The sequence below is a fragment of the Schistocerca cancellata genome, chromosome 4 (assembly GCF_023864275.1).
Source record: "Schistocerca cancellata isolate TAMUIC-IGC-003103 chromosome 4, iqSchCanc2.1, whole genome shotgun sequence".
NCBI lineage: Eukaryota > Metazoa > Arthropoda > Insecta > Orthoptera > Acrididae > Schistocerca > Schistocerca cancellata.
Window position 1 is genome coordinate 51634509 of NC_064629.1, and position 24261 is coordinate 51658769.

A 24261-nucleotide genomic window follows, 5' to 3' on the forward strand; every position below is an offset into this window, starting at 1 on the left:
TCCATCTATGCCCTGGAACAGTCCCTCCGTTCCGTGGTGTTTGTGTGGACCCCAGGACACGTCGGAATCCCCGGCAACGAACTTGCCGACAGGCTGGCCAAACAGGCGATGCGGAGATGGGCATTTCCATAGCTGACCTGCGTTCTGTCTTACACCCCAGGGTTTTCCGGCTTTGGGAGACGGAATGGCATAACAGCACGCACAACAAACTGCGTGTCATTAAGGAGACTATGAATGTGTGGAAGTCTTCCATGCAGGCCTCTCGCAGGGAATCAGTTATCCTCTGCCGGCCCCGCATGGGCCATACGTGGTTAACGCATGTTTACCTACTCCGTCGCGAGGACGCACCACAGTGTGGCTGTGACTCTCAAATGACAGTCATCATCCCCTTGCTGGACTGCCCACTTTCAGCCACTCTGCGGCAGACTTTTAACTTTCCCAGCACCCTGCCTTCGGTGTTGGGCGACAGTGCCCCCATAGCAGCTTTAGTTTTACGTTTTATCCGTGAGAGTGGGTTTTATACTTCTATGTAGGTTTTAGCGCATGTCCTTTGTCCCTCCGTCTCCTCCGCCCTACTGCTTTTAGGGTGGAGGTTTTAATGTGTTGTAGAGTGGCTGGCTTTCCCTTTTTATTCTCGTGGTTCTGCTTTCATGTTTTACTCCCTTCTGTTTCTAGCGTCTCTTGTTTTCTTGTCCTCTTTTGTTCCTTCTAGTATTCTTTGCCTTCCCTTCGTTCTTGTGGCTTTTCCTTTCTTTCCGTTTTGTGTTATATGTTTCGTCCGTTTTATTCTCATCCTTGTGGCATTGTTTTATTAGGAACAAGGGACCGATGACCTCGTAGTTTAGTCCCTTCTCTCTCTTTAAACCAACCAACCAATACCAGCCGGTAGCAATGTCAAAGCGACACTGTTCTTGGCGTGGCGAATCGTGAAGTATCTTACAACGAAACTGACGTAACTACCCATAAGTGGTCAAATTGCGAGATAGAGGTGTTAACGTTTCTCGTGCACGTTGGGGCATTTCACACGTATTTTTCAGAGACGTAAACTAAAAATTGCAGGTTTTTGACATGTAACTATTCTTGCCGGGGTCCGATATTTCTTAAAGGATAAATTCTGACTGGAGCATTGATCAAACCTTAAACTATTCCAGTGGATGAATTTATTGTAAAAAAATTGGTTTCTGCTTTCTATCCCTGTGATAAGCATAGTAGATAGACATCGTTTTATCATGAAAAATGTTCCTAATGGCATACGTACGAAGTATCTGAAATTGTATACAAACGCTTTTATAATAACGTTCGCATCACAGTTGTGTTACTTAGTACGTTTATAAAAATCATAAACACAGGAAGTGTTGTGGTCAAAGAACTTGACCTCAGGAATAGTATCCCTCTCATTTCCGTAACCTACCGAATTCGTGAAAGACAGTCTTGCATCGTATCAAATCTTTCATTCAGTGATTTGTGACGGAGATGAGATACACAATTTCAGTAGTCTCTATTCGAAACGGTGCGCTGTTCGTGCACGAAGCAGGCACAGCGAAGCAGAGTACCATTACTGGCTTCTGATTGACCTGATTTCTGTCAGCTTAGTCGAATTTTCGGTTAGATAGGGCACAGGTTTTTATGAGGTCTGTTTGTTGAACGTTTAGCGAAAAAGTTTTCATTTTACTTCGGAATTCACATTTCTGTAACTTGTCGTGATTATTGGCTTTTACCTATTTATGCGTGTAAAGTATCACTTGTTACTATATATAATTTCTGTCACCACTAGAATGCCCCAAAAGAAGAAACCCCATGAATGTTACTTACTTAATATTTCTGTGCTGTTTGTCGTTTTGTGCTCGCCTGTACCAAACTGAACAATGTGTAATAAGGCTATAACCTGCGGATCTTAGTCTTACCGAAGAACTCCTTGGAACTACAGCCACTGAGACATGAAAATAAATTTGTCGTGTACGTGATGTGTTAATATAATATTTGTATTGGTAGTTTTAGTAATTCACATGTTACTTCATCCTGCCACCTCTACGGAATGTGTAAAAATTTTCAGGCAGTGGAAAACTATTTTATCGGTTATTGAAGTTCATCATACTAAAATAAGTTGCTAAGTTTCGTAGTTTGTACTTGCAGAAACAGCCACGTTTTATGATGCTTATGACTTGGAAGGGTACCCATAAGAGCACACTGCACAACAGACTGCTGGTCGGTATATGTTGAAGATACGGATTACATTCTGTCGAAGTGGGATCCCGTGAATAACCTGTATCCTAATATGAAGTCGCAGAACGTCAGACACTGCATTCGGCTACAATGTGTATTGTTTTTCTAAAGTTTCACACCGTTCTCAGATGGTTCAGATGGCTCTGAGCGCTATGGGACTAAACATCTGAGGTCATCAGTCCCCTAGAATTAGAACTGCTTAAACCTAACCAACCTAAGGACATCACACACATCCATGGATTCGATGCGGACTGAAGCGCCCAGAACCGCTCGGCCACCACGGCCGGCCCTCGTACCGTGCATTGGTGGTCACAATATTACTAGTAACTGCTTCTGACGAGGTAAAACGATATAGGCTGTGGTGTGAAACATTGATCCTAGCTTACAAAATACACTTACTTTTTCGTAATAATACTATTTTAAATTTTTTGTCGAGTGAGTGGATTCAATTCTTGAAGTGAGGATCTCAAGTGTCTGCAAAATAGCCATCTATGGATGCTATAAGTTCATTGAAGTCCAAATATTTTCCAGTCACCCATACTTTAGATGCAAAAATAGGTGGAAATAAGAGGAAGGTTTGTCGAACGGGGTAAGGTTTAAGTTTTAAAAATTTGTACTTCAAATCCCTGTTTTCTCATTGACGAAGTACCTTTATGAGCATGTGCAATATGATTACATTTTTCTCGTGTATTTCTTTTATCAAATTGGTTCAGAATACATACACAGAACTCACATCCTTTGGAAGACAGTGAATAATAAACTGTCTGGCACTCAGTTGTACTCTGCAAGTTGGAAGTACAACTACAATTGAATTCAGTCAGTCATTTTTCAGTAGTTGAATTGCTTTCTATCCCAAACAAATAATTTTGTGATGCCACAGTAATGCAGATGTATCCGTATGAACGAGACATGCCTCCTTAAAGTGGCGTATACGCTTGCCCCCTCGCGTTGACACTTTCTCCATCCACACACACTGAAATGACAAAAGTTGTGGGATACCCCCTAGTATCGTGTTGTACCACCTCTTTCCCGGCGTAGTGCAGCAGCTCGACGTGGCATGGACTCAACAAATAGTTGGAAGTGTCCAGCAGAAATACTGAGCCATGCTGCCTCTATAGCCGTCCATAATTGTGAAAATGTTGTCGGTGCAGGAGTTTGTGCATGAACTGACCTCTCTATTATGTCCCGCAAATATTCGATGGGATTTATGTCGGGTGATCTTGGTGGCCAAATCATTCGCCCGAATTGTCCAGATTGTTCTGACATGGCCCAGTGTCATCCATAAAAATTACATCGTTGTTTGAGAACATGAAATCCACGAGTGGTTGCAAATGGTCTCCACGTAGCCGAAAGTAACCACTTCCAGTTAATGATCGGTTCCGTTGGAGCAGAGTATCCAGTCCATTCCGTGTAAACACAGCCCACACCAGTATGGAGTCACCACCAACTTGCACAGGTCTCATCTGGCCAGGCCACGGTTTTCCAGTTATCTAGGATTTAACCGATACTGTCACTTACCCAGAAGAGCCGCTTCACGCGCTGTCCTGTTCGCAGAGTTACTCGTGTCGGTCGTCTGCTGCCATAGCCCATTAAAGCCACAGTTCCCCACATTTTCCTGTGTAATACGTTCGTCGTACGTCCCACATTGATTTCTGCGGTTATTTCGCTCAGTGTTTCTTGTATGTTAGCACTGACAACCCTTACGCAAAAGCTGCTACTCTCAGTCGTTAAGTGAGGGCCGTCGGCCCCTGCGTTGTCCGTGGTGAGAGGTAATGCCTGAAATTTGGTATTCTCGGCACGCTTTTGACCCTGTGGATCTCGGAATAATGAATTCCCTAACGCCGCGCGGCGTGGCCACGCGGTTTGAGGCGCCATGTCACGGATTGCGCGGCCCCTTCCACTGGAGGTTTAAGTCCTCTCTTGGGCATGGGTGTGTGTGTTGTTCTTAGCATAAGTTGTTAGTGTGTAAGTCTAGGGACAGCTGACCTCAGCTATTTGGTCCCTTAGGAATTCACACATTTGAACGTTTGAATTCCCTAATGATTTCCGAAATGGAATATCTCGTGCGTGTAGCTCTATTATGTGTTCAAATTGTTTTAATTCCCATCGTGCGGCCATAAGTACATCGTTAACGTTTTCATACGAATGACCTGAGTACAAATGCCAGCTGCGCCAATATACTGTACCTTGTGTACGCGATACTGCCATCTGTATCTGTGATGACTTTTGTCACGTCAGTTTACTTACTCAACAAGACACCATACGATATTTGACGGAAGGTAGCCTGTACTCCTGATAGCATTACTTTTCCTGTACAACATCATCGTGTATTCACGCTCTAGGCTGGGAGACCCTTGCCTTCGGGCTTCTTATGCGAGATGTACTTTGATGGCTGAAGTGTCGTTCTGCATCCTGTCGCACATGCCACATCTCTAAACTTCCTAAATAATATTTCCCGGAAAGCACGCTTTCTTCCCGCCTTTTGAGTTCAGGGAGCATTTCCGTAATATTCACGTGTTGATCGAATCTACCGGTAACAAATATAGCATTACATCCTTGAACTGCTTGGCTGTATTCCTGTAACTGGACTTGGTGGGGATCACACACACTCGACCAGTATTCAAGAATGGGTTGCAGAAGTGTTTTGTATGTGGTATCCTTTACAGAGGACCTGCACTTTCCTACAATTTTCCTAATAAACTAAATCAAAGTAATCTTTTTTTTTTCATCTTACAGTCATTCAAAGACGACACTTTCCCGTACACAACACCGTCATCACCAAACGGTCGCACCGAGCGAGGTGGCGCAGTGGCTAGCACACTGGACTCGCATTCGGGAGGCCGACGGTTCAATCCCGCGTCCGGCCATCCTGATTTAGGTTTTCCCTGATTTCCCTAAATCGCTCCAGGCAAATACCGGGATGGTTCCTGTGACAGGGCACGGCCGACTTCCTTCCCCGTCCTTCTTTAATCCGATGAGACCGATGACCTCGCTGTCTGGTCTCCTTCCCCAACCAACCAACCAACCAACCAACCAAACAAACAAACAAACGGTCGCAGATTTCCGCTTACCCTGTCTGGAAGATCTTTTTTTATATGGAGAACAAGAGCGGTCGTGTTGCACCTCTCTGGGGCACTCTGGCAAAATCTTCGCCTTTGACGAACACTCTCCGTCTGGGACAACGTACTGCTAGCGTAGCAAAATTACACTGAGTTGACAGTAGTCATAATATCACGATATCTACGTATACATATGGCGGTAGTATCGCGTGCACGAGGTATAAATGGGCAGTGCGTTGGCAGAACTGTTATTTGCACTCAGTTGATTCACATGAAAGTGTTTCCGATGTGATAATGACGGGAAGGACTTCGAATGCGGAATGATTGTTGCAGCTAGACGCGTTAGGTAATTCAGTATTCCGAGATTCACAGTGTGAAGAGTGTGCTGAGAATACAACATATCACGCATTACTTGTCACCACGGACAACGCAGTGGCCAACGGCCTTCACTTAACGATCGAGAGCAGCAGCGTTTGCGTAGAGTTTTCAGTACTAACAGACAAGCAACACTGCGTGAAATAACCGCATAAATAGATTTGAGACGTACGAGGAACGTTTCCGTTACGACAGTGCGGCGAAATTTGGCGTTATTGCGCTATGACAGCAAACGACCGACTAGAGTGCCTTTGCTAACAGTGAGACATCGCCTGCAACGGCTCTCCTGGGCTCGTGACCGTATCGGTCGGACTCTAGACGACTGGAAAACCGTGGCCTGGTCAGATGAGTCTCGATTTCAGTTGTTATGAATTGATGGTAGGTTCGAGTGGGGCGCAGACCCACGTTGTCAACAAGGCACCGTGAAAGCTGACGGTGGCTCCTTTTATGGTCTCGATCCGGGTCCTTTGGTCCAACTTAACCGATCATTGACTGAAAATGGTTATTTTTGGCTACTCGTAGACCATTTCCAGACACTTGTTTCCCAAACAACGATGGAGTTTTTATGGATGACAATGCGCCATGTCACCGGGCTACAACTGTTCGGGATTCGTTTGAAGAACATTCTGGACAATTCGAGCGAATGATTTGACAACCAAAATCGCGTGTCAAGAATCCCATCTAACATTTATAGGACATTATGGAGAGACCAGTTCGTGCACAAAACCCTGCACGGTCAACACTTTCGCAATTACGAACGGCTGTAGCGGCAGCATGCTTCAGTATTTGTGCACGGGACTTCCGACGACTCGTCGAGTCCGTGCTGCGTTCAGTTGCTGCACTACGCCGGCTGAAAGGCGGTTCGATACGATATTAGGAGGTATCCCACGACTTTTGTCAACTTAGTGTATGTTTGGTATCACCACTATCTCCGTGCCTTACGGGAAGCGTTTCACCTCGCGTCGTAGCAGTTGCTCGCTCTCCGCGACGAGTTCCATTGCTGTACCAGATGACAAATTGCACAGTTGTCGCTTAATGATGAGTGTTGCTAGTAGGCGGCAAGCGATTTGGTTGAGTGAGTGTGGGTAGAGCAAAGGAGCGGAAACAGTAAGCGTGTGGTGGGTGTGTTTCAGGCGGCTTAGAGCGCTACCAGGAGGCACCGGGGCCGGGCGCGGCGGCTCGCGTTCTGCCCCACCTCATCTCCGGTAAGGCTCTGCATGGTCTACACTAACAGCGCTTCTACTAAAACTCACTGTGTGCCGTGCAATGCGGGAGGTGGTGGGGGGGGGGGGGGGGCTCTTCTCTGCCAGCAGCACGTGCCTGTCTGTCGTAAGTGTGTGTGTGTTTCTTGCTTGCCTTCGAGTGAGCGCACTCGATGGTCGCTAATCACTTGCTGCTCGGACCTTTCGTGTGGGTTTGACATAAAGCAGGAGCCAAGTAGCCTTATTTGAGTAGTCTGTGGACTGTTACCGGACGAACGTCGTTGTCGTGCATCCGCATTGTTTTTACGCCGGTGACGCCTCGTTCTCTGCTGACGTCTGCCAAGTGAGATGACGCAATGGTTTAAGCCGTAGTATGAGCAGGGTTCAGACCGTGGCTGGACATTCCCATGCTTGTCCGTATAGATAACTGAGAGAGGTGGCGCAGCAGTTAAGACACTGGACTCGCATTCCGGAGGGCCGTAGTTGAAATTCCCGCTCAGCCTACTAGATACACCGCCCTTCCACAACCTTTGCTCCTCCTCCGTCTCTAATAATCTCGTCGTCGAAGGGACATTCGGATTTAATCTGCCTCCTTCTCAAACAAATTGAGACAAATTTTGGGATGGTGAGTTTAACAGTGTGAATACTGATCCTCCCAACCTTCTCATTCTGAGCTAGTCCTCAGTGTTTAATTATCTCAACTCTGAGGAGACTTTTTTTTATCACTGCTACCTGAATGGCACTGCGCGAGCGCATTATGGTAGTTAACACTGTTGGCTGATAACCTGTTGCAGTCTCGCAGTTACAATGATTTCCTTGCAGTCCATAAGTGTACATCCTCAATAAGAGCATTAACTTTTTAAATCATTTTTATCGCGGTACTATATGATCAAGAAATAGCTTCCACAACCTGTTTGTATTAGAAGACCTAGATTCTCTTTCTTTTTACGAAATAATTCGATGTCATCTTCATTTGGAAACTAGTTTTTTACAGTTTGCCAGGATTATTCATTGGGAGAAGCCACGCTCTATTTCCTTCGCCAGTCGTGGCCTGCCAGGGGTTGTGGTACACATCTGGTATCATCTACACGCATTGAACGTTAACTGTAATCTTCCTTCCTAATTAATTAATTTTGTACGGATAGGTTTATGTGTAGTACGTTTTCGGGCGCATAAATACATCCTCTCAGTATTTTCTTTGCCTTACCTTCTGTGTTCCAGAACGACCTGAGCAGCTACTCCTGAATTCACCTAAATATGTGGGAAGAAACGCCGAAAAAATCTATACTAATAATTAATCAGTAAAACCGTCGAGTCTCTGTTTTAACACGCTAATCTTCAAAATTACTAGTTAAATTTTCGTGAGGTTTTCACTGAGTACGTGAGCGTAGCTTGGGGCAATATGTAGGCTTTATTTCATCAAAATAGGATCACAGGGAAACAAGAGAGATCGTAATTTAAAGTTTTATCTAAAATCGTCTGCTCAGCTTAGTAGTTTGGATGTTCAATCATAACAGCGTAACACACCAAAGAGCAAATAGATGGCGCCTTTAGTTTCTTAGTACACCAGAGAACCAGTAGATCGTGCTGTTAGTTCTTTTAACTCAGTGACAGATGTGTTTTCGGAAGTTTGTCAGTGACCCAATTAAGCGTCACAATCTTACCATTACGAATACAAACTAACATTGAATTTACTTGGGTAGTATATACGGATTTATTGATTTCGCTTTGTTTGTTAAAAAATTAACGCCATTGCATTGCTTCTTTCGACAGGTTTTATTTATATTGTTTGCTAGGGAAAACGAATTTATTAAGTTTGCTTTGTTGTTTGGATTCCTCGTTACATTTTCATCTCGGTTTTTTTATGAATAAAAATGACGAGAAAACCGTCGAGTCTTTTTGAATACATTATAATGGCTAAAAGACTGAGGACTATGCAGTCTAAGGAATCCAATAAAAATCCTGAGGTGAGACTTGCACTGGCTCGAGAAACTGAGGCTTTATTTCACTTTTTGGAAACCCCTTCTGAAAACAGGGCGCATCGTAACTCTGATAGAGAGCGTCATGCATTATCTCGCTCCTCAGAAGTCGTCACTCACTGAGGCTTAAAGGTACTGTCTTCAGCACCAGGTGTCTCAGCTAGTCCTACTTAAATCATTCATTGCTTGCTTGGCAGATTAACGTATGAGAGAGTGGCAGACCTCTGCAGTTTTCCAGTTTGAGAAGGAGGGTTCTTTGCATGTCCAAGTATTATAATAGATGGAGTTATGTGCTGTTTGTTCAGTTTGAAAGTAAGTGAAAAGATCGCACTGTCATCATCTAACGCATTGATCGTTGACCCAGCTTTCCTCCATTATGCACATGTATGGTGCCTGCAGTTTTCTAGGTCTTAAACCTGGCGAGCTATTATTGAAGATTTACGGCTAGATGCGGTTGCAGCTGCGTCGTAAAAAAAATCATGACAAGAACAGTGAAGTACCGAGTAACATGCTTAGCCCTTGTTGATGACTTTCAGCGCACAGTGTTCTAACTGCTATGAAGGTATGTCCCATGTCGTCATCGGTTCTTCTGGCGTTATTCTTTACCAGTAATATTTTGTAAGAGTAACCAGAAGATCAAGAAAAAAGGTCGGTTTGGTTTTAGTTTTAGGATAAACTCAGATTTTCAAGATACAATTTCTTTAATTTAGCTGACTGTATGACGACGCAGAAACAACACACAATGTATTGGGAAGTTTCCAGAAATCAATCTGAAAATTAGTCGAAATTTGTTGATGGGTCCTTTTTGCGTAGGGATGTCTGTTACGGTTTTAGTACATGTTTTACGTAGACAGCTTCCAGCCTAGGTGGCCTTCCAACCTACATGGCATACTATCGATATAATAGACGGAAGTGTTGGGTAGATGTGATTGTGGGTCTGTTTGATTTGGCGCTAGATCGCCCTTGGAAAGCATACCACGAATGTGTATCATGCCAGAATGAGATTTTCACTGTGCAGCGGAGTGTGAGCTGATATGAAACTTCCTGGCAGATTAAAACTGTGTGCCTGACCGAGACTCGAACTCGGGACCGTTGCCTTTCGCGGGCAAGTGCTCTACCAACTGAGCTACCCAAGCACGAGTCACGCCCCGTCCTCACAGTTTTACTTCTGCCAGTACCTCGTCTCCTACCTTCCAAACTTAACAGAAGTTCTCCTGCGAACCTTTCAGAACTAGCACTCCTGAAAGAAAGGATATTGCGGAGACATGGCTTAGCCACAGCCTCTGCCTTCCGTTGGATGGTCTTCTTTGTGCCAATTGTGTTTGAATCTAGTTTGCGATTTTCGACACTCGTTTTATTCCCTTCCAGCATTCTACCACTTTTCATTCTTAACTGTATTATCCCCTTGTTGAGTCTGACTTGCTGCTCCTAAAATAGCAAAAGTGTGGCTTGTGCAGGGAAGATCGTTCACTGTGGTGTAAGTTCCACTTTTTTTGCCATTCTTTCTTTGTACCCTATCCTTTTCGCAAGAGTACTACACTCAAAACCCTGCATGATAACCGTTCCAGTGTGGTGGGGGTAATGTCAAGTGCCTGCATGGTGGCAGACCCTGACCATGCAGGGATTGCACTGTTGGTGCCTTAGAGGGGAACTACCCATGCAAGCCAAGCAGTACTTGTCCATCATGGTTGAGGCACAGGGACTCCGGGCAATGGTTCATTAGTCAGGTAACTGCTCCTGTGGCGTCCATGGGAAGAGACCCCATTCAGAGTGCGTGGTACCATCGTGGAAGACTCACAAGGCTCCAGCAGTCTGTTCAGATGGAAAAGATTATTATAATGCATAAAGGTACACCTCACGGCGTTTCCTTCCGTGACTGTGCCTTGGGGAAAGGGATAAGCCAGATGGCTGTTTGTGGCACCTCACCTTCAGGTGATTGATTGGGATACTTTCATTACAACTTAAACATTATTTTCTGTCGAAAATATTGAAGCAAACTTGGGGAACTTGAGTCACTTGGAAAAATGCGGATCTCATTAGCGCCGGAATTAATTTTTTTAAATGCGTTATTATATCTGTAAAAGGCATAAATTACACAACAGAGTTGTTTTGGCGAAAGTCATTACCGCCATTAGCGAGATATTTGATGTTGCATATGGCAACTCTAGGCGCTTTCACTACCTAAGTTTATATGGATTAAATCTTCAACTAAAATAAGTAGGTTATTGAAATTTCTTATTACATATACAAGTTTTGTGCAAATTTATTATTCAGTCTTCATCGTACAATTGATGCTTTATAACACAGTACAATTAATAACCAAAAATCAGACCTTAAACTTAGCATTATTTTACACGAAATGTAATAAAGCAGTCAATACACAATCCCACATTACACTTTGAACACATTGTTCTCACAATAGATTCACAGACCTTGTGTGCACATCTTTTCTTCTTCTTTCCTTCTGTGTGCTGGACGAGGTGGTCAGTCTTATCAAACCTAGTTGAATCTGATATGCGGCTGTCGGAACATGCCCTTGATGCAGATGGTCTCCCGGCTCCTTCTGGTAAAGCTTAGTGTCTTTGCAAGTTCACTGTTGCTACTTCTCTCTTGAAATCAAGTTGAGAAATAGTTTGGTTTCTTGCTTTATTATACAAAATCCAACTGTTTTGTATGGCGACATCTAACATCCATGTAAAGAGAGACCAGTACCATTTCTTGCTTCTTACTGCAATGCGATAGCATGCTAGATTCTTATCCATCTGATCAGTACCTCCCATATATGTATTATATTTGGTTATCATTATATTTCGCTTTTTTAGTTGCGAGAATCTCTTGACTTGGCCAACTTCTTGTGCACCACATGAAGAAGAGATCATTGTGACAACTGAGTTGTCCAGCCACCGCACATACAATAATCTGTCATTCTTCTCTCTTCGGATCTGGGGGCTCAACAGACCCATCACCTTCAATAGCGTCATTATAAAGAATCTCCAGCGCCTCAGCAAGCGAGAAACTACTTCTAAAACAAAAAAGAGAAAATTCGTCCTTTTACTGAGTACAAGAGCCTAGCGTTGCCATATGGCAACACCGACGTTCAAACGGCCTAAATGAACGTAATTTATTTCACAGCAAGCAGTAACCTCCAAAGAATATATATTTGAAGATTTAAAGCACAACCATACTAAACAAACAAATTATATATCGTACGTTACTGTGTAAAACATACTTACTCGAACTTAAAACTCCGTTTTTCTTCGTCATTCAGGAAACGACGACTTCCAACACTGCTTAAACCGCAGAATTTAAATGTGTTAAAACTGTTGCATTGTAGTGATCTTTACAGTCTTGCGGAACGGAATCCACCGCTGCCAACACTCTCGCTTCATTGATGTCGGGGAATCAACGATTTTAAAAAAGTGTTACAAACGTTGCCATGTGGCAACGCAATGCGCTAATGGGTTTAAAACTTCCTCTGCTGCCTCCTATGAATGCCTGCCTCCTATGTATGCTGACGATCAGTTAAGCCAACATCACGATCTCCACCCCCCTCCCCCCCCCCACCTCTACCTTCTCCAAACCAGATCTCCCACCAACCATCTCTCACATCATGGTTTCCATGATACCTTCTTTGGGAACCACTTCCCACACCTGGCCAGAGAATTGTTCTCCTTTTTCGGCGTCTACCTGTGACAGGGCTCTCTCTTGGGATCCCTCTTCCCAGCAACCCCCGTACTGGAGGCCTGACACCAAGCTGGCTGAAGGAGCCACATGCTGTGGATTCCAGGGCTGTCCACTCTTCATCTGTCCCCGCGCTCGTTGCGGATAGTTCCTTGAATGAGCTTTGCCCACCAAAGGATATGAACAGGAAGAAGAAGAAGAAGAAGAAGAAGAAGAAGAAGAGAATCAGGACAAGGGTCCTCCGATGCCCCTGAAGGTGCCAGATCCCCCCCACACAGTCGAATTCTGAACTGATATTTGTGGATATGGTTCCATCCTCATTGGTGACGGACATTGATTCTACAGTGTGACAGGTTCACCTGCCCCTTCACGCCTAACCTGGCAGCAAATTGCGTGATCATCTAATAGTATTATAAAGGGGACTGCTTTCACCTGCCAGAACTGCAACACTTTATTTCATCTTCTTGTGTGGTTTGAATTGCTCTCCAAGAATAACACTTCGCTTATGACCATTCTCCAACACTCCATGCTCTATCAAAACCATGGTGGTCTGGAGAGGGCGTCTGTAGGGGTCTCTACTTTGATTCTTACAGTTGTCAGTGAATGGATTCCTTGAATAAAAATCTCTAGGTGTATATGCCGCGTCAATTCAGGATGAAACTCAAAGCTTTCGACCACTACCTCCATGGTCGTTGTCAGGGCTAAAACTGACTGTCGTAAACTAGCGAGGCTCCCACTTTTATATGCAAAGGACGGCTTCTGATTGGCTGGAATACGTCATATGGCGCGTAGTGAAGTGATGCCCTCTACTTCCATAGATGTAGTTTCTATCCCGCGTTGCTTGCAGCGCCATCCCTTGAATCAGGAGGTAAAGTGCGGGAAGTTTTCCTCGGCGATTTTTCTTTATCCAGTGCACTCTTTCAGGTGTTGCTAAGTGCATAGCCGTCTAATTTCGACTGCTTCCCGGATCACAGAGTCCCAGTAATTCGATGCGTGGGCTATTACTCCCGTTTCTTCAAATAAAATCTTATGCTTCTTAAGCAGCCTATGCTCAACCACCGCTGATTTTTCCAAATACCTTTATTCCAGGTGGCACTGGTGCTCGATGCAACGGTCGGCAACGGTTCTTACAGACTGGCCCACGTAATTCTTGCCGCATTCGCAAAGAATACTATAAATTCCCGGCACCCTTAAGCCGAGACTATCTTTGACTGCTCTCAAGATTTCCTTAATTTTCCTAGGTGGTCGGAAAACTGGTTTTATTCCGTGCCTCTTTAGGACTCTGCCTATCTTGCTCGTTGTAGCACCGCAAAATGGAAGCCGCGCTATGTGTTGGTCCTCTTCTTGTTTATGGACGTCATCGTGTCTTACTTTCTTGGACAATACTGATTTAATTTCACCGGCAGAATAATCATTCCTTTTGAAAACAGTCGTCAAATGATTAATTCCGGACCGAGGTGGTCCTTGTCGGAAATAGTCCTGGCTCTGTGTACTAAAGTATTCAGCATAGCTCTCTTCTGAGACGGATGATGGAAGCTGTGGCTATGCAGATATAAGTCTGTATGGAACGCCGTTCACTGCCGAGAACGTTTACCGCAGAGCTGACAGCTGTTGGTAAATATCTATTTCATTAAACGGGCCTCCCTTGACCATGTTTTAATATGTACTGACTTAATGAGCAGTCTTCAGGCTATTGACTGGTGCTATTCTTGCCACGCTTTGGTCTCTTCTATTCATGACCTTATTCACCTTCTTCGTGCTGCCTGTTGAGTTGTCTTTGTCTGGGTCCCGTTTCCTTTGCCAATCCCAGGTACGGATTTACGAGTGCACATCAGATCTCTACTCGCTCGGGAATGGAACGGCATCTGGTGGGCTGCTACCCCATCTAATATACTCTGCACAATGAAGAAGACTACTGCAGCTTGGCTCTCTTCCTGCAGCTTCTCCCAGAAAGAATCGCTAGTCCTATGGTGTGTCTGCATCGGTCATACCAGGTTGACCCACGGTTTTATTCTGTCCCCCCTGCGGGCCCGGGTGTTAGAATAGGCCCCAGGTATTCCTGCCTGTCGTAAGAGTCCACTAAAAGGAGTCTCTCACCTTTCGGCGTTTATGTGATGGTCCCCTGTAGGGTTTTACCTCCATTTTTCAAAATCTTCCCGAGTAGCGATCCAGTTGGGCAAGGGCGCCTTACAAGGTGCGTCGTGTCCTTCGTGTATTAACATCTCTAGCCAACTTTTTCGCTGTGGCACTGCAGTCCTGCTCATCCTCCATCTCTTGAGCGACGACACCTTCCTGAGTGGATTTTCCTCCACCCACTATGCAGTGTCATTTTCTGCGCCGACGAGGGTCATGGAATTCTTTGCACATCATATCCAGCACGGTAGCCAGTCAGTTGCGGTGGGGCCGCCATGTACCCTGTTGGTCATAGAACCCTAACCACACAGGGATCGTTCTGCTGATGCCTGCGCTGTTAACTCCTCACGTATGCCATGGAGAAGATGCCCATCTCCTTGGGGGCATAGGCACTCATGGTAATGGCCATCCTGCCAGGTGGCCCTTGCTGAGGCTGGATGGTGCCTGTGGGGAGGGCCCATGGTTGGAGTGGGTTGCATCAGTGCGGATGACACGCCATGAAGTGTAGTAAGTCATCTCTTCCTGGTCGTCCTCCGCCAGCAGTCTCTAAGGGGGCAAAGTCTAACTTCAATGCAAAGAAATATGACCTCAAATAATCAGGCTAAGGATGGCAGTGAAGCTAATTTGCCCCAGTACCTCGTATGTACTAGAGTTGATGGTGAAGCCTCAGATTTTTGTGGAGCATTTGGAGGACAAGTTTGGGGAGGTGGAGGGCTTGTCCAAAATGCACTCTGGGTCAGTCTTTATAAAACCAGCATCCACTGCCCAGTCACGGGTATTACTCGCTTGTGACAAGTTGGGGGATGTATCTGTTATCATCACGCTCCATAGCAATTTTAATATTGTCCAGGGTATTATATTCAACAGGGACCTTCTTTTGCAGCCTGACGACGAGCTGCGCGCAAATTTAGAGTGGCGAGGTGTTCATTTCGTCTAGCGCGTCCATCGGAGTCAGAGGGATAATCTGGTTGCCACCGGTGCCGTGATCTTGGCCTTCGAGGGTGACACATTGCCCAAGAAGGTCAAGGTGATGGTCTACTGCTGTAACGTCAAGCCATATATCCCTCCCGTGATGCAGTGCTTTAAGTGCTGGGAGTTTAGCCATATGTCTTCCCGCTGTACTTCCAGTGTCTCTTGTCAACATTGTGGATGTCCATCACATCCCAATTCTCCATGTGCTCCGCCTGCCGTCTGTGTCAACTGAGAAGAGCATCATTCACCTTGCTCGCCAGACTGCAGGATTTTACAGAAAGAGAGGAAAATCATGGAATATTAGACGCTGGACCGACTGACCTACACTGAGACTAAGATGAAATTTGAGCGCCTACATCCTGTAGCTATGACCTCCTTTTACGCCGCCATTACAAGAACAGTTGTCGCCCCATCAGTTCCTCGCATTCCTGTCGCCTCTCAGAACCAGAATACTACCACCGGCCCCTTCATCGTGGGGGGCACTTCCCTCCCAGTTGCTCCTGCACCACCTACTTCAGGAGCAACACCCCCCAGCCATCGGGGATATCATTTCCCACTTCTGAGCTGAAGAAACGTAAGTCTTCTTCGGCTCCTCTCGCTAGGAAGGGGTCCCTTGGGTCACTCCTTTCCCAGGTTTCTGCTAATGGGAAAAATGACACCCGCCAGTGGCTGAAAAGCTTAAAAGCAGCTCGTCGTAGGGCTTCACGTTCATCCTCAGTCCCAAAGACTGAATCAGTGACGTCCTCCCAGCCAGGGAAACATCAAGGCGCAGCGAGAGAAATCCAAAAAGAAGGTCCCCAAGACTAAGGGAATTGCCGTGGCACCCACACCCCCAGTACCTACCAGCTCTGTGTCTGCGGATGAGGTAGAGATTCTGGCATCCACTGAGGACCTAGGTCTCGCCAGACCCTCAGACACAATGGATGTAGACTGCTCAGGCATAAAGACGGTGGCAGCAGGTGACCCTGAGGTGTAAACTGCCTCGTTGAATGTTCCATACCTTCCCAGTCTCATGATGATATCATCCTCTAGTGGAATTGCGGCGGTTTTTTCCACCACCTGGCTGAGCTACGGCAACTGTTAAGCTTTACACCTGCTTTCTGCATTGCCCTCCAGGAAACCTGGTTCGCGGCAATGCGGACCCCTGCTCTCCATGGCTATAAGGGATACTACAGGAACGGTAGCGACTATAATCGATTGTCAGGTGAAGTTTGCGTTTATGTCCTAAACACAGTCTGTAGTGAAACTGTGCCCCTCCAAACCCCTCTTGAAGCTATGGCTGTCAGAATAAGGACGACGTAGGAAATAACTGTCTGTAATGTATATTTTCCTCCCTAATGTATATTTTCCTCCCTAAACCTGTCTTACTTTTGGGAGATTTTAATGCCCATAACCCCTTGTGGGGTGGTACCATGCTTACTGGCCGTGGCAGAGATGTCGAAACTTTACTGACACAATTCGACCTCTGACTCTTAATTACTGGGACTGCCACACGTTTCATTGTGGCTCATGGCAGCTACTCGGCCATTGATTTATCAATTTGCAGCCCAGGAATTCTCCCATCTATTCACTGAAGAGCACACAACGACGTGTGTGGCAGTGACCACTTCCCCATCTTCCTGTCACTGCCCCAGCGTCAGGCCCACGGACACCTGCCCAGATGGGCTTTAAACAAGGCAGATTGGGAAACTTTCACCTCTGTTGTCACCGTTGACTCTCCCCCACACGGTAACATCGATGTGATGGTTGAGCAGGTGACTACAACAAGCTCGTAGGCCAGATCGGATCCACAGTCAGATGATTAAATATCTCTCATCTGACTGCAAGCGACATCTCCTCGTCATCCTCAACCGGATGTGGTGCGATGGCGTCTTTCCATCGCAATGTCGGGAGAGCACCATCATTCTGGTGCTCAAACCTGGTAAAAACCCGCTTGAGGTGGATAGCTATCGGTCCATCAGCCTCACCAACGCTCTTTGTAAGCTGCTTCAACGTATGTTGTGTCGGCGGTTGGGTTGGGTCGGGTCCTGGAGTCACGTGGCCTACTGGCTCCATGACAGGGCGGCTTCCGCCAGGGTCGCTCTACCACTAATAATCTTGTGTACCTCGATTCTACCATCTGAACAGCCTTTCCCAGACGCCAACACCTGGTTGCCATCGTTTTTGTATTTAAGAAAAGCGTGTACCACCACCTGGCAACATATTTACAGTATTTACTAGGAGCGAGAGATTGTCTACAACTAATAGAGGAGTTAGACTGCAGTGATAAGGTTCAGAAGGACATGAAAGTGAAGCAGTAGTTGAGAAGGTAGTTGACAGTGTAGACTATCCCCAGTGTTATTGAATGTGTAAGTTGAGCAAGCAGTAAAGGAAAAATGGAAGTTTAAAAACGGAATTAAAATATTGGGAAAATAAATGAAGACTTTGAGGTTTGCCAGTCACATTGTAATTCTGTCAGAGACGGCAAATGATTTGGAATAGGATTTGAATGGAATGGATGGTATCTTGAAAAGAGAATATGTGATGACCATCAACAAAAGTAAAATAAGTGTAATGGATTGTAGTTGAATTAAATAATTCGATTCTGAGGGAATTAGATTAGGGTATGAGAGACTAAAAATAGGGAACGAGTTTTTGCTGGTTGGCAGCAAAGTAACGTGTGATTGTCGAAATAGAGTGGTTGTAAAATGTAGACGGGTAATAGCAAGAAAAGTATGCCCCAAAAAAGGGGAATTTCTCAACAAGTGTCATAGATTTAAGTGTTAGGAAGTCTTTTCTGACGATATTTGTGTGGAATGTAGACTTACACCTAAGTGAAACTTGTACGACAAGCAGTTCAGACAAGAACAGAACAGAAACTTTGTGAAATGTGGTGCTATAGAAGAATGATTAATATTAAGTGGATAGATCTTATAACTATTGAGGGGGTACTGTATTGAATTGGGGAAATAGAAATTTACAGCACAAATTGAATAAAATAAGGAATCGGTTGATAGGACACTTCCTGACGCAAGGAATCGTCAGTTGGTAACGGGGGGAAGTGTGGGCAATAAAAGTTGTGGAGGGAGACGTGGTTCAAACCCGCGTCCGGCCATCCAGATTTAGCTTTTCTGTGATTTCCCAAAATCGCTCCAGGCAAATGCCGGGATGATTCCTTTGAAATGGCTCGACCGATTTCCTTCCCCATCCGTGACACAGTCTGAGCTTGTGCTCCGTCTCTAAAGACCTCGATGTCGACGGGACGTTAAACCCAATCTTCCTTCCTTGAAATGGATGTAGGTTGCAATATTAACGCAGAAATGAAGAGGCTTGCACTGGGTAGACTAAGTCGAGAGCTGCATCAAGCCAATATTCGAACTGAAGACCACAACAACAGTTCATACAAGGTATTTTAACTTGTTAACTTGCTTAGAGTCATCTAACAAAACTTTTCTGTGACAGACAGAAAGTAGGTGACCACAATATAATTTTTTCTCTTGCACGAGGAACGGAAGTGGTATACTATAACTCTCCATACCACGACGTGTTCATGGCCTTAAGGCGGTCGATAATCTATCACCACCAGTCTCCAAGGTCCCACGCCTTCATTGTTTTAAATACCTGGTTTACTTGAATCACAATTGCACTGATTGTCTTATCCAATGCCCCGCAGTCCTATGACCTCGTTCCTTGTACTACGTTATGATCTGCGTAGCATCTGTTATTGTGGTGTATAGGCGAATTTTTGGCGATTTAACCCAAATATACTTACCAAAGATTCATTATTTCGGAAGTAGATGTTCTTTCCGTATCTTTGATGAGCACAAAATGCAAGATTACGGATCTGTCAAGATGGCTTGTTGAATGGAGGACGGTCTCACGAGGGAAAATGGATTGTCAAACGAATCACTTATAACGTGCGGACAGTTCCACGTTTTCAGTTCATTGCGAAATAGGAAGTCCTTGACATCAGTTATGTTAGGAGGGCTGTAACTTTCTTCACATACATGTTACACTGGTAACACCCTAGCGAGCGTAATCAATGGATGGCACAATGTTTGATAATGAACTTAGGACACACTGATGGAAAAAAAATCGCCACACTAAGAAGGAGTTGTGTGACGTAATCGGAAGTTGGAAGATGTATTTCTACATCTGAAAGATGATGTCTGTTCATCAGTAGCTGTAACGGTCGAGAATGTTGGTTAGCTTTGAGATAGGATGTGGTGAGTTGATGTCAGTCAAGAATGCCTTTAAGGTGACAAAGACGCCATTCATTATCAACACGTCACTGAGTTTGAAAGAATTTGTGTAATAGAGCTGGATATTCCTTCTGCGATACTGCAGAAAGACTTGTCAGGAGTGTACCCACTGTACACGATTGCTAGCAGCAGTGGTCATGAGAATCTATGGTCGCAAGAAGTCCGGGCTCCTGACGGCCACGTGGTACTACAGAGAGACCCATCGTGGTCTACAGAGTGTCCACATGTTTCCTGGGCCTGCTCAATCAGCACATCTTTTCTTCAGCGCATGGCTCTGGCGCATCGTACTGCATGTGCAGCAGCAGTTAGCACCACGAGCTGCTTAAAATCGGTTACTTCAAGACAAGCTCCGGCCCAGACGTTCTGTGCGTGCGTTCCGTCGATCCCATACTACCCCCATTTGTGGTTTCAGTGATTACAAGCGAGAGCTCATTGGAGGACAGGGTGGAGGTATGTTGTGTCTTCCGATGAAAGCTGGTTCTGCTTTGGTGCGAATGATGGCTGTGTGTTGATTAGGAGGAGGTCATTTGAGGGCCTGCAACCAACCTGTCTGCGTGCTGTGGGGTGTGATTTCGTATGACAGCAGGAGCACTATCGTAGTTATCCCACGCACACTGACTACAAATCTGTATGTCATTCTAGTGATTCGACCTGTCGTGCAGCCGTTCACGAACTGCGTTCCAGGGGGTGTTTTCCAACAGGATAAAGTTCTCCCACACACCGCCGGTGCAACCCATCACGGTCTACCGAGTGTCGACGTGTTTCGTGGGCCTGCTCGATCAGCAGATCTGTCTCTAAACGAGCACATACACTGATGAGCCAAAACATTATGATCATCTGCTTATAACTTGTTTTTCCGTCTTTGGAACAAAATACATGACTGGTTCTGCGCGTCAGAGATCCCACAGCTTGTTGGTAGATTTGTCGAGATATATGGCATTAAATGTCTTAGCACAGGTCGTGTAATTCACGTAAATAACGGGCCGCTGCTTTGCGGACGATGTCATGGTACCAGATGGCGACACAGATGGGTCCCGTGGGATTTACATCAGGCGAATTTCTTCGCTGAGACATCAGCCTCAGTTCATTATAATGCTCCTGAAACCACTGTAGCGCGGTTCTGGCTCCGAGACACGGTCAGTTATACTGCTGGAAGTTGACGTCGCCGTCGGGGAACACATCAAGCACAAAGGAATGCTGGTGGTTCGCAGCTGTCAGCGTGTCTTCGATTACGAAAACAGGTCCCATGCGAGCGCAGGAGAATGTGTCCCATAGGATAATACTGAATCCACCAGCATGCGACCGTGGCGCGCTGCAAGCTTCGAGCCGCCGTTTACCTCGACCATCGACCTAATGTAGCAAAAATATGATTCACCCGAAGAGTTGACGCGTTTCCGTTGATCGACGGTCGAATCCCGATGGTCCTTTGCCCACTTCAATCGTAATTGACGATGTAATTGTTTCAACATGTTAACACATAGGGGTGGTCGGTTGCAAAGATCCATTTTCAGCACTGAGTGGTATGCTCCGAAACACTTGTGCATCACCATCTGTCCTACTTTACAGAGCAAACAAGACTCCGAACCTCACGTTCTGTGAAGAGCCGCGGATGGCCAACCATTTAGCGCCTAGTGGTAGTTTTACTGTACTCCTACCTCTTTCTGTAGATGCTCATGACAGTAGCACGTGAACATTCGGCAGGCTTCTCCGTTTTCGAGATACTCGTTCACAAGCTCTGCATAATAATAATAATAATAATAATAATAATAATAATAATAATGATAATGATAATGATGTGCCCTGTGTCAAAGTCGCTTACCTCAGTGGATTTCCCCATTTGCAGCCCATATCTTCGCTTGGATGATCTCCCGTCCTCCTCTGCTCTGCTTTCATACCCCCCAGGGGCTCACGGTTCTTCTGTGACTTCGTGCTTGGCTCACATGGGGCCCCTCCCTCCCTATCGTCGCTCCTTCCCCGCTGCCCTCTCCTTCCTCTCTCTGTGTTCTATGTCGATCTGGCCATCCACCCAGTTCCCTGTATTGCTTGCAGTTTTGTTCCTCATACCTGTTGTCTTTCTTCCTTTTTGGCGTTTAGGTCCCTACTCGAGGTTTGACCTCCGCCCCTAAATTTTCTGTTTTTAGTGTGAGCCATTTGGGGAAGAACTCCCTTCCTAGCGTCTACGGCGCGGATTTATCTGCCTCCTTCCTTCCTCTCAACCTTCCGCTTGTAATGGTTCTTTATTTACGTGACCATTACGGCACTCCAACGCCAGTTCTCGATACCAGTAATATCGTACTCCTTTTCTGCGAAGTAACAGACATATTTTTGTGACAATATTCACATTTGGTTTTATTAATGTATAGGTACTCCGATGTATCGATATATTACAGTGATATGGTTCTTGTGTGTATTCATTTCTGTAAGACTGTCATAATCCTTGACTTTCTTGTAACCGTTTTGGCGCGAATGCGCACAGAGCAGTCTTTGTTTCACTTTGCAGAAGTTAAGTTGTTATTTCGCTTTGTAAAAGAACAGTCAAGTCTTGTGTTTGGTTAAAGTGGAAATTAAATATATCAAGATTGATACAAAACTGTTTTCTTGATGATGTGACAATTAAGAAGTAGTATATGTGAATTTACAAGAAGTTTAATAAAAATGTGGATCGTGAACACCAAGTCAAAAATTATTTCTACCATACCGTTGTTCTGATCTGGGATTGTTTGATCATTAAAAATTTCCTGAAAATCGCATTTGTTAGGTCTTCAAATATTGCTAAAATACAGATCTGGACCTTCTAGCAGTCAAAGTGGAATTATCCTAGAATCAACAAGGTGAGCCATAACAACTTCGACGAAATCTACGTGGGAATCCATTCAAGATAAGTGCCAAAATTAATGACGTTTTTACAGTGACTTCATTATTTCCATTCTGACGATACTATCCACAGTCAATAACTTTGTTGTTGCCCGATAAAGCGAACATAAGGGGGGTCAGACTCGCCGTCTTGGGATGAAACACTTTCCCCAGTAACCCGTGGATGGACGGGGACACATCCACCGCCATAACGCCATTGTTTTTTGTGGAGAATATCAAGGACAAGGCTGGTGAAGTTGCATCTCCCAGTAAGATGTGGTCGATCTCCCTGTTGATCAAAGCTGCTTCTGACGCCAAATCTGCAGCTCTTCATGCTTGCGATCGTCTCGGCAATGTCCCAGTGTGTCTGAAAATGGTCTAGTGAGTGATTTGTCATAGGTACCTCATTCTGCAAACTGATGAGGAACTCCGGCCTAATCTGGAGAAACGTGGCATTCCTTTTGTTCGATCTGTGCAGAAGGGTCACAAGGTATTTTTGATACAAAGCTGATGTGGCTGCCTGATATTCGCCATCTGAAGACTACATGCATGTGGAAGCTTAACGTTCTCTGCCTCCTGGCACACATAACTTGGGGTGCAGACTGTGCTACTCTTCTCCATCTTTACCATGCTCTGGTCTTGTCCAGACTAGATTATGGTAGTCAGGTTTATGCTCAGCGGCTCCTTCCACTCAGAAAGTACTTGACCCTGTTCGCCATTGTGGGGTGTGTCTGGCTATTGGTGCCTTTCTCACTACTCCTATTGACAGTCTCCTCACAAAAGAGGGGATTCCCCATCTACAAATACGACGGATCCAACTCCTGGTTTCTCACACAATCGCCATTCGCCGATGCCCTGACCATCCCGAGTATCCTGTCGTCTTTGCAAACGAGGGATGTCTCTCTCCTGACAACTGCCCACAGGTGGGATTGTCGGTTGAAATGCGTCTCACTTCCCTCTGTCGGCATTTCTGTTTCCACTCAGTGGAATGCGCCCCGTGTATTTGGTCCCACACCCCGTCTTGAGTGGTGCCCAGACCACAGCATAGGACCAACCTATTCCAGGGTCTTAACGTCTCTGTCGGCCCTGTGGTTTTCAGGCGTCTTGTTCGTTCCATAATTGCAGAGTTACAGGGTGCTACCATCTCCTACACTGATGGTTCTAAGATGATAGATAAGGTGGGATATGCTTTCACGTCTCCTATGGGCTTAGAACATCATTTATTTCCAGGATCATTTAGTGTGTTCACAAAAGAGTTGTTAGTCATTAACAGGGCCCTCCATTTTGTTACTCAGGCCTCCCTCCACAGTTTTAATATGTACCGACTCAATGAGCAGCTTGCAGGCTATCGACTGATGGTACTCTTGTCACCCTTTGGTTCTGCTATCCATGACCTTCTCTCTGCCCTTGGCCATGCTACCTGCTCAGTTGTCTCTTTCTGGTTCCCAAGTCATGTGGGCATCCCAGGGAATGACCTGGCTAACCGTTTGGCTAGAGAATCAGATACTTACTTCTCATTCCCTTTCATGGTTCCAGCTGCGGA

At 45.4% G+C, this 24261-nt stretch overlaps 1 protein-coding gene across 3 annotated transcripts in view; it reads left to right on the forward strand.

Moving 5' to 3' along the window:
* LOC126184401 (uncharacterized) overlaps positions 1-24261 on the forward strand; it is a 232352-nt gene that overhangs the window by 71771 nt on the left and 136320 nt on the right. For 2 of the 3 annotated variants that reach the window (XM_049926783.1, XM_049926782.1), the window contains exon 2: positions 6791-6862. The exons of the other annotated variant lie outside the window; for it this stretch is intronic. In XM_049926783.1, coding sequence (XP_049782740.1) covers positions 6791-6862 — 72 coding nt within the window. The remainder of the gene's footprint in view (positions 1-6790; positions 6863-24261) is intronic. 3 annotated transcript variants of the gene reach the window in all.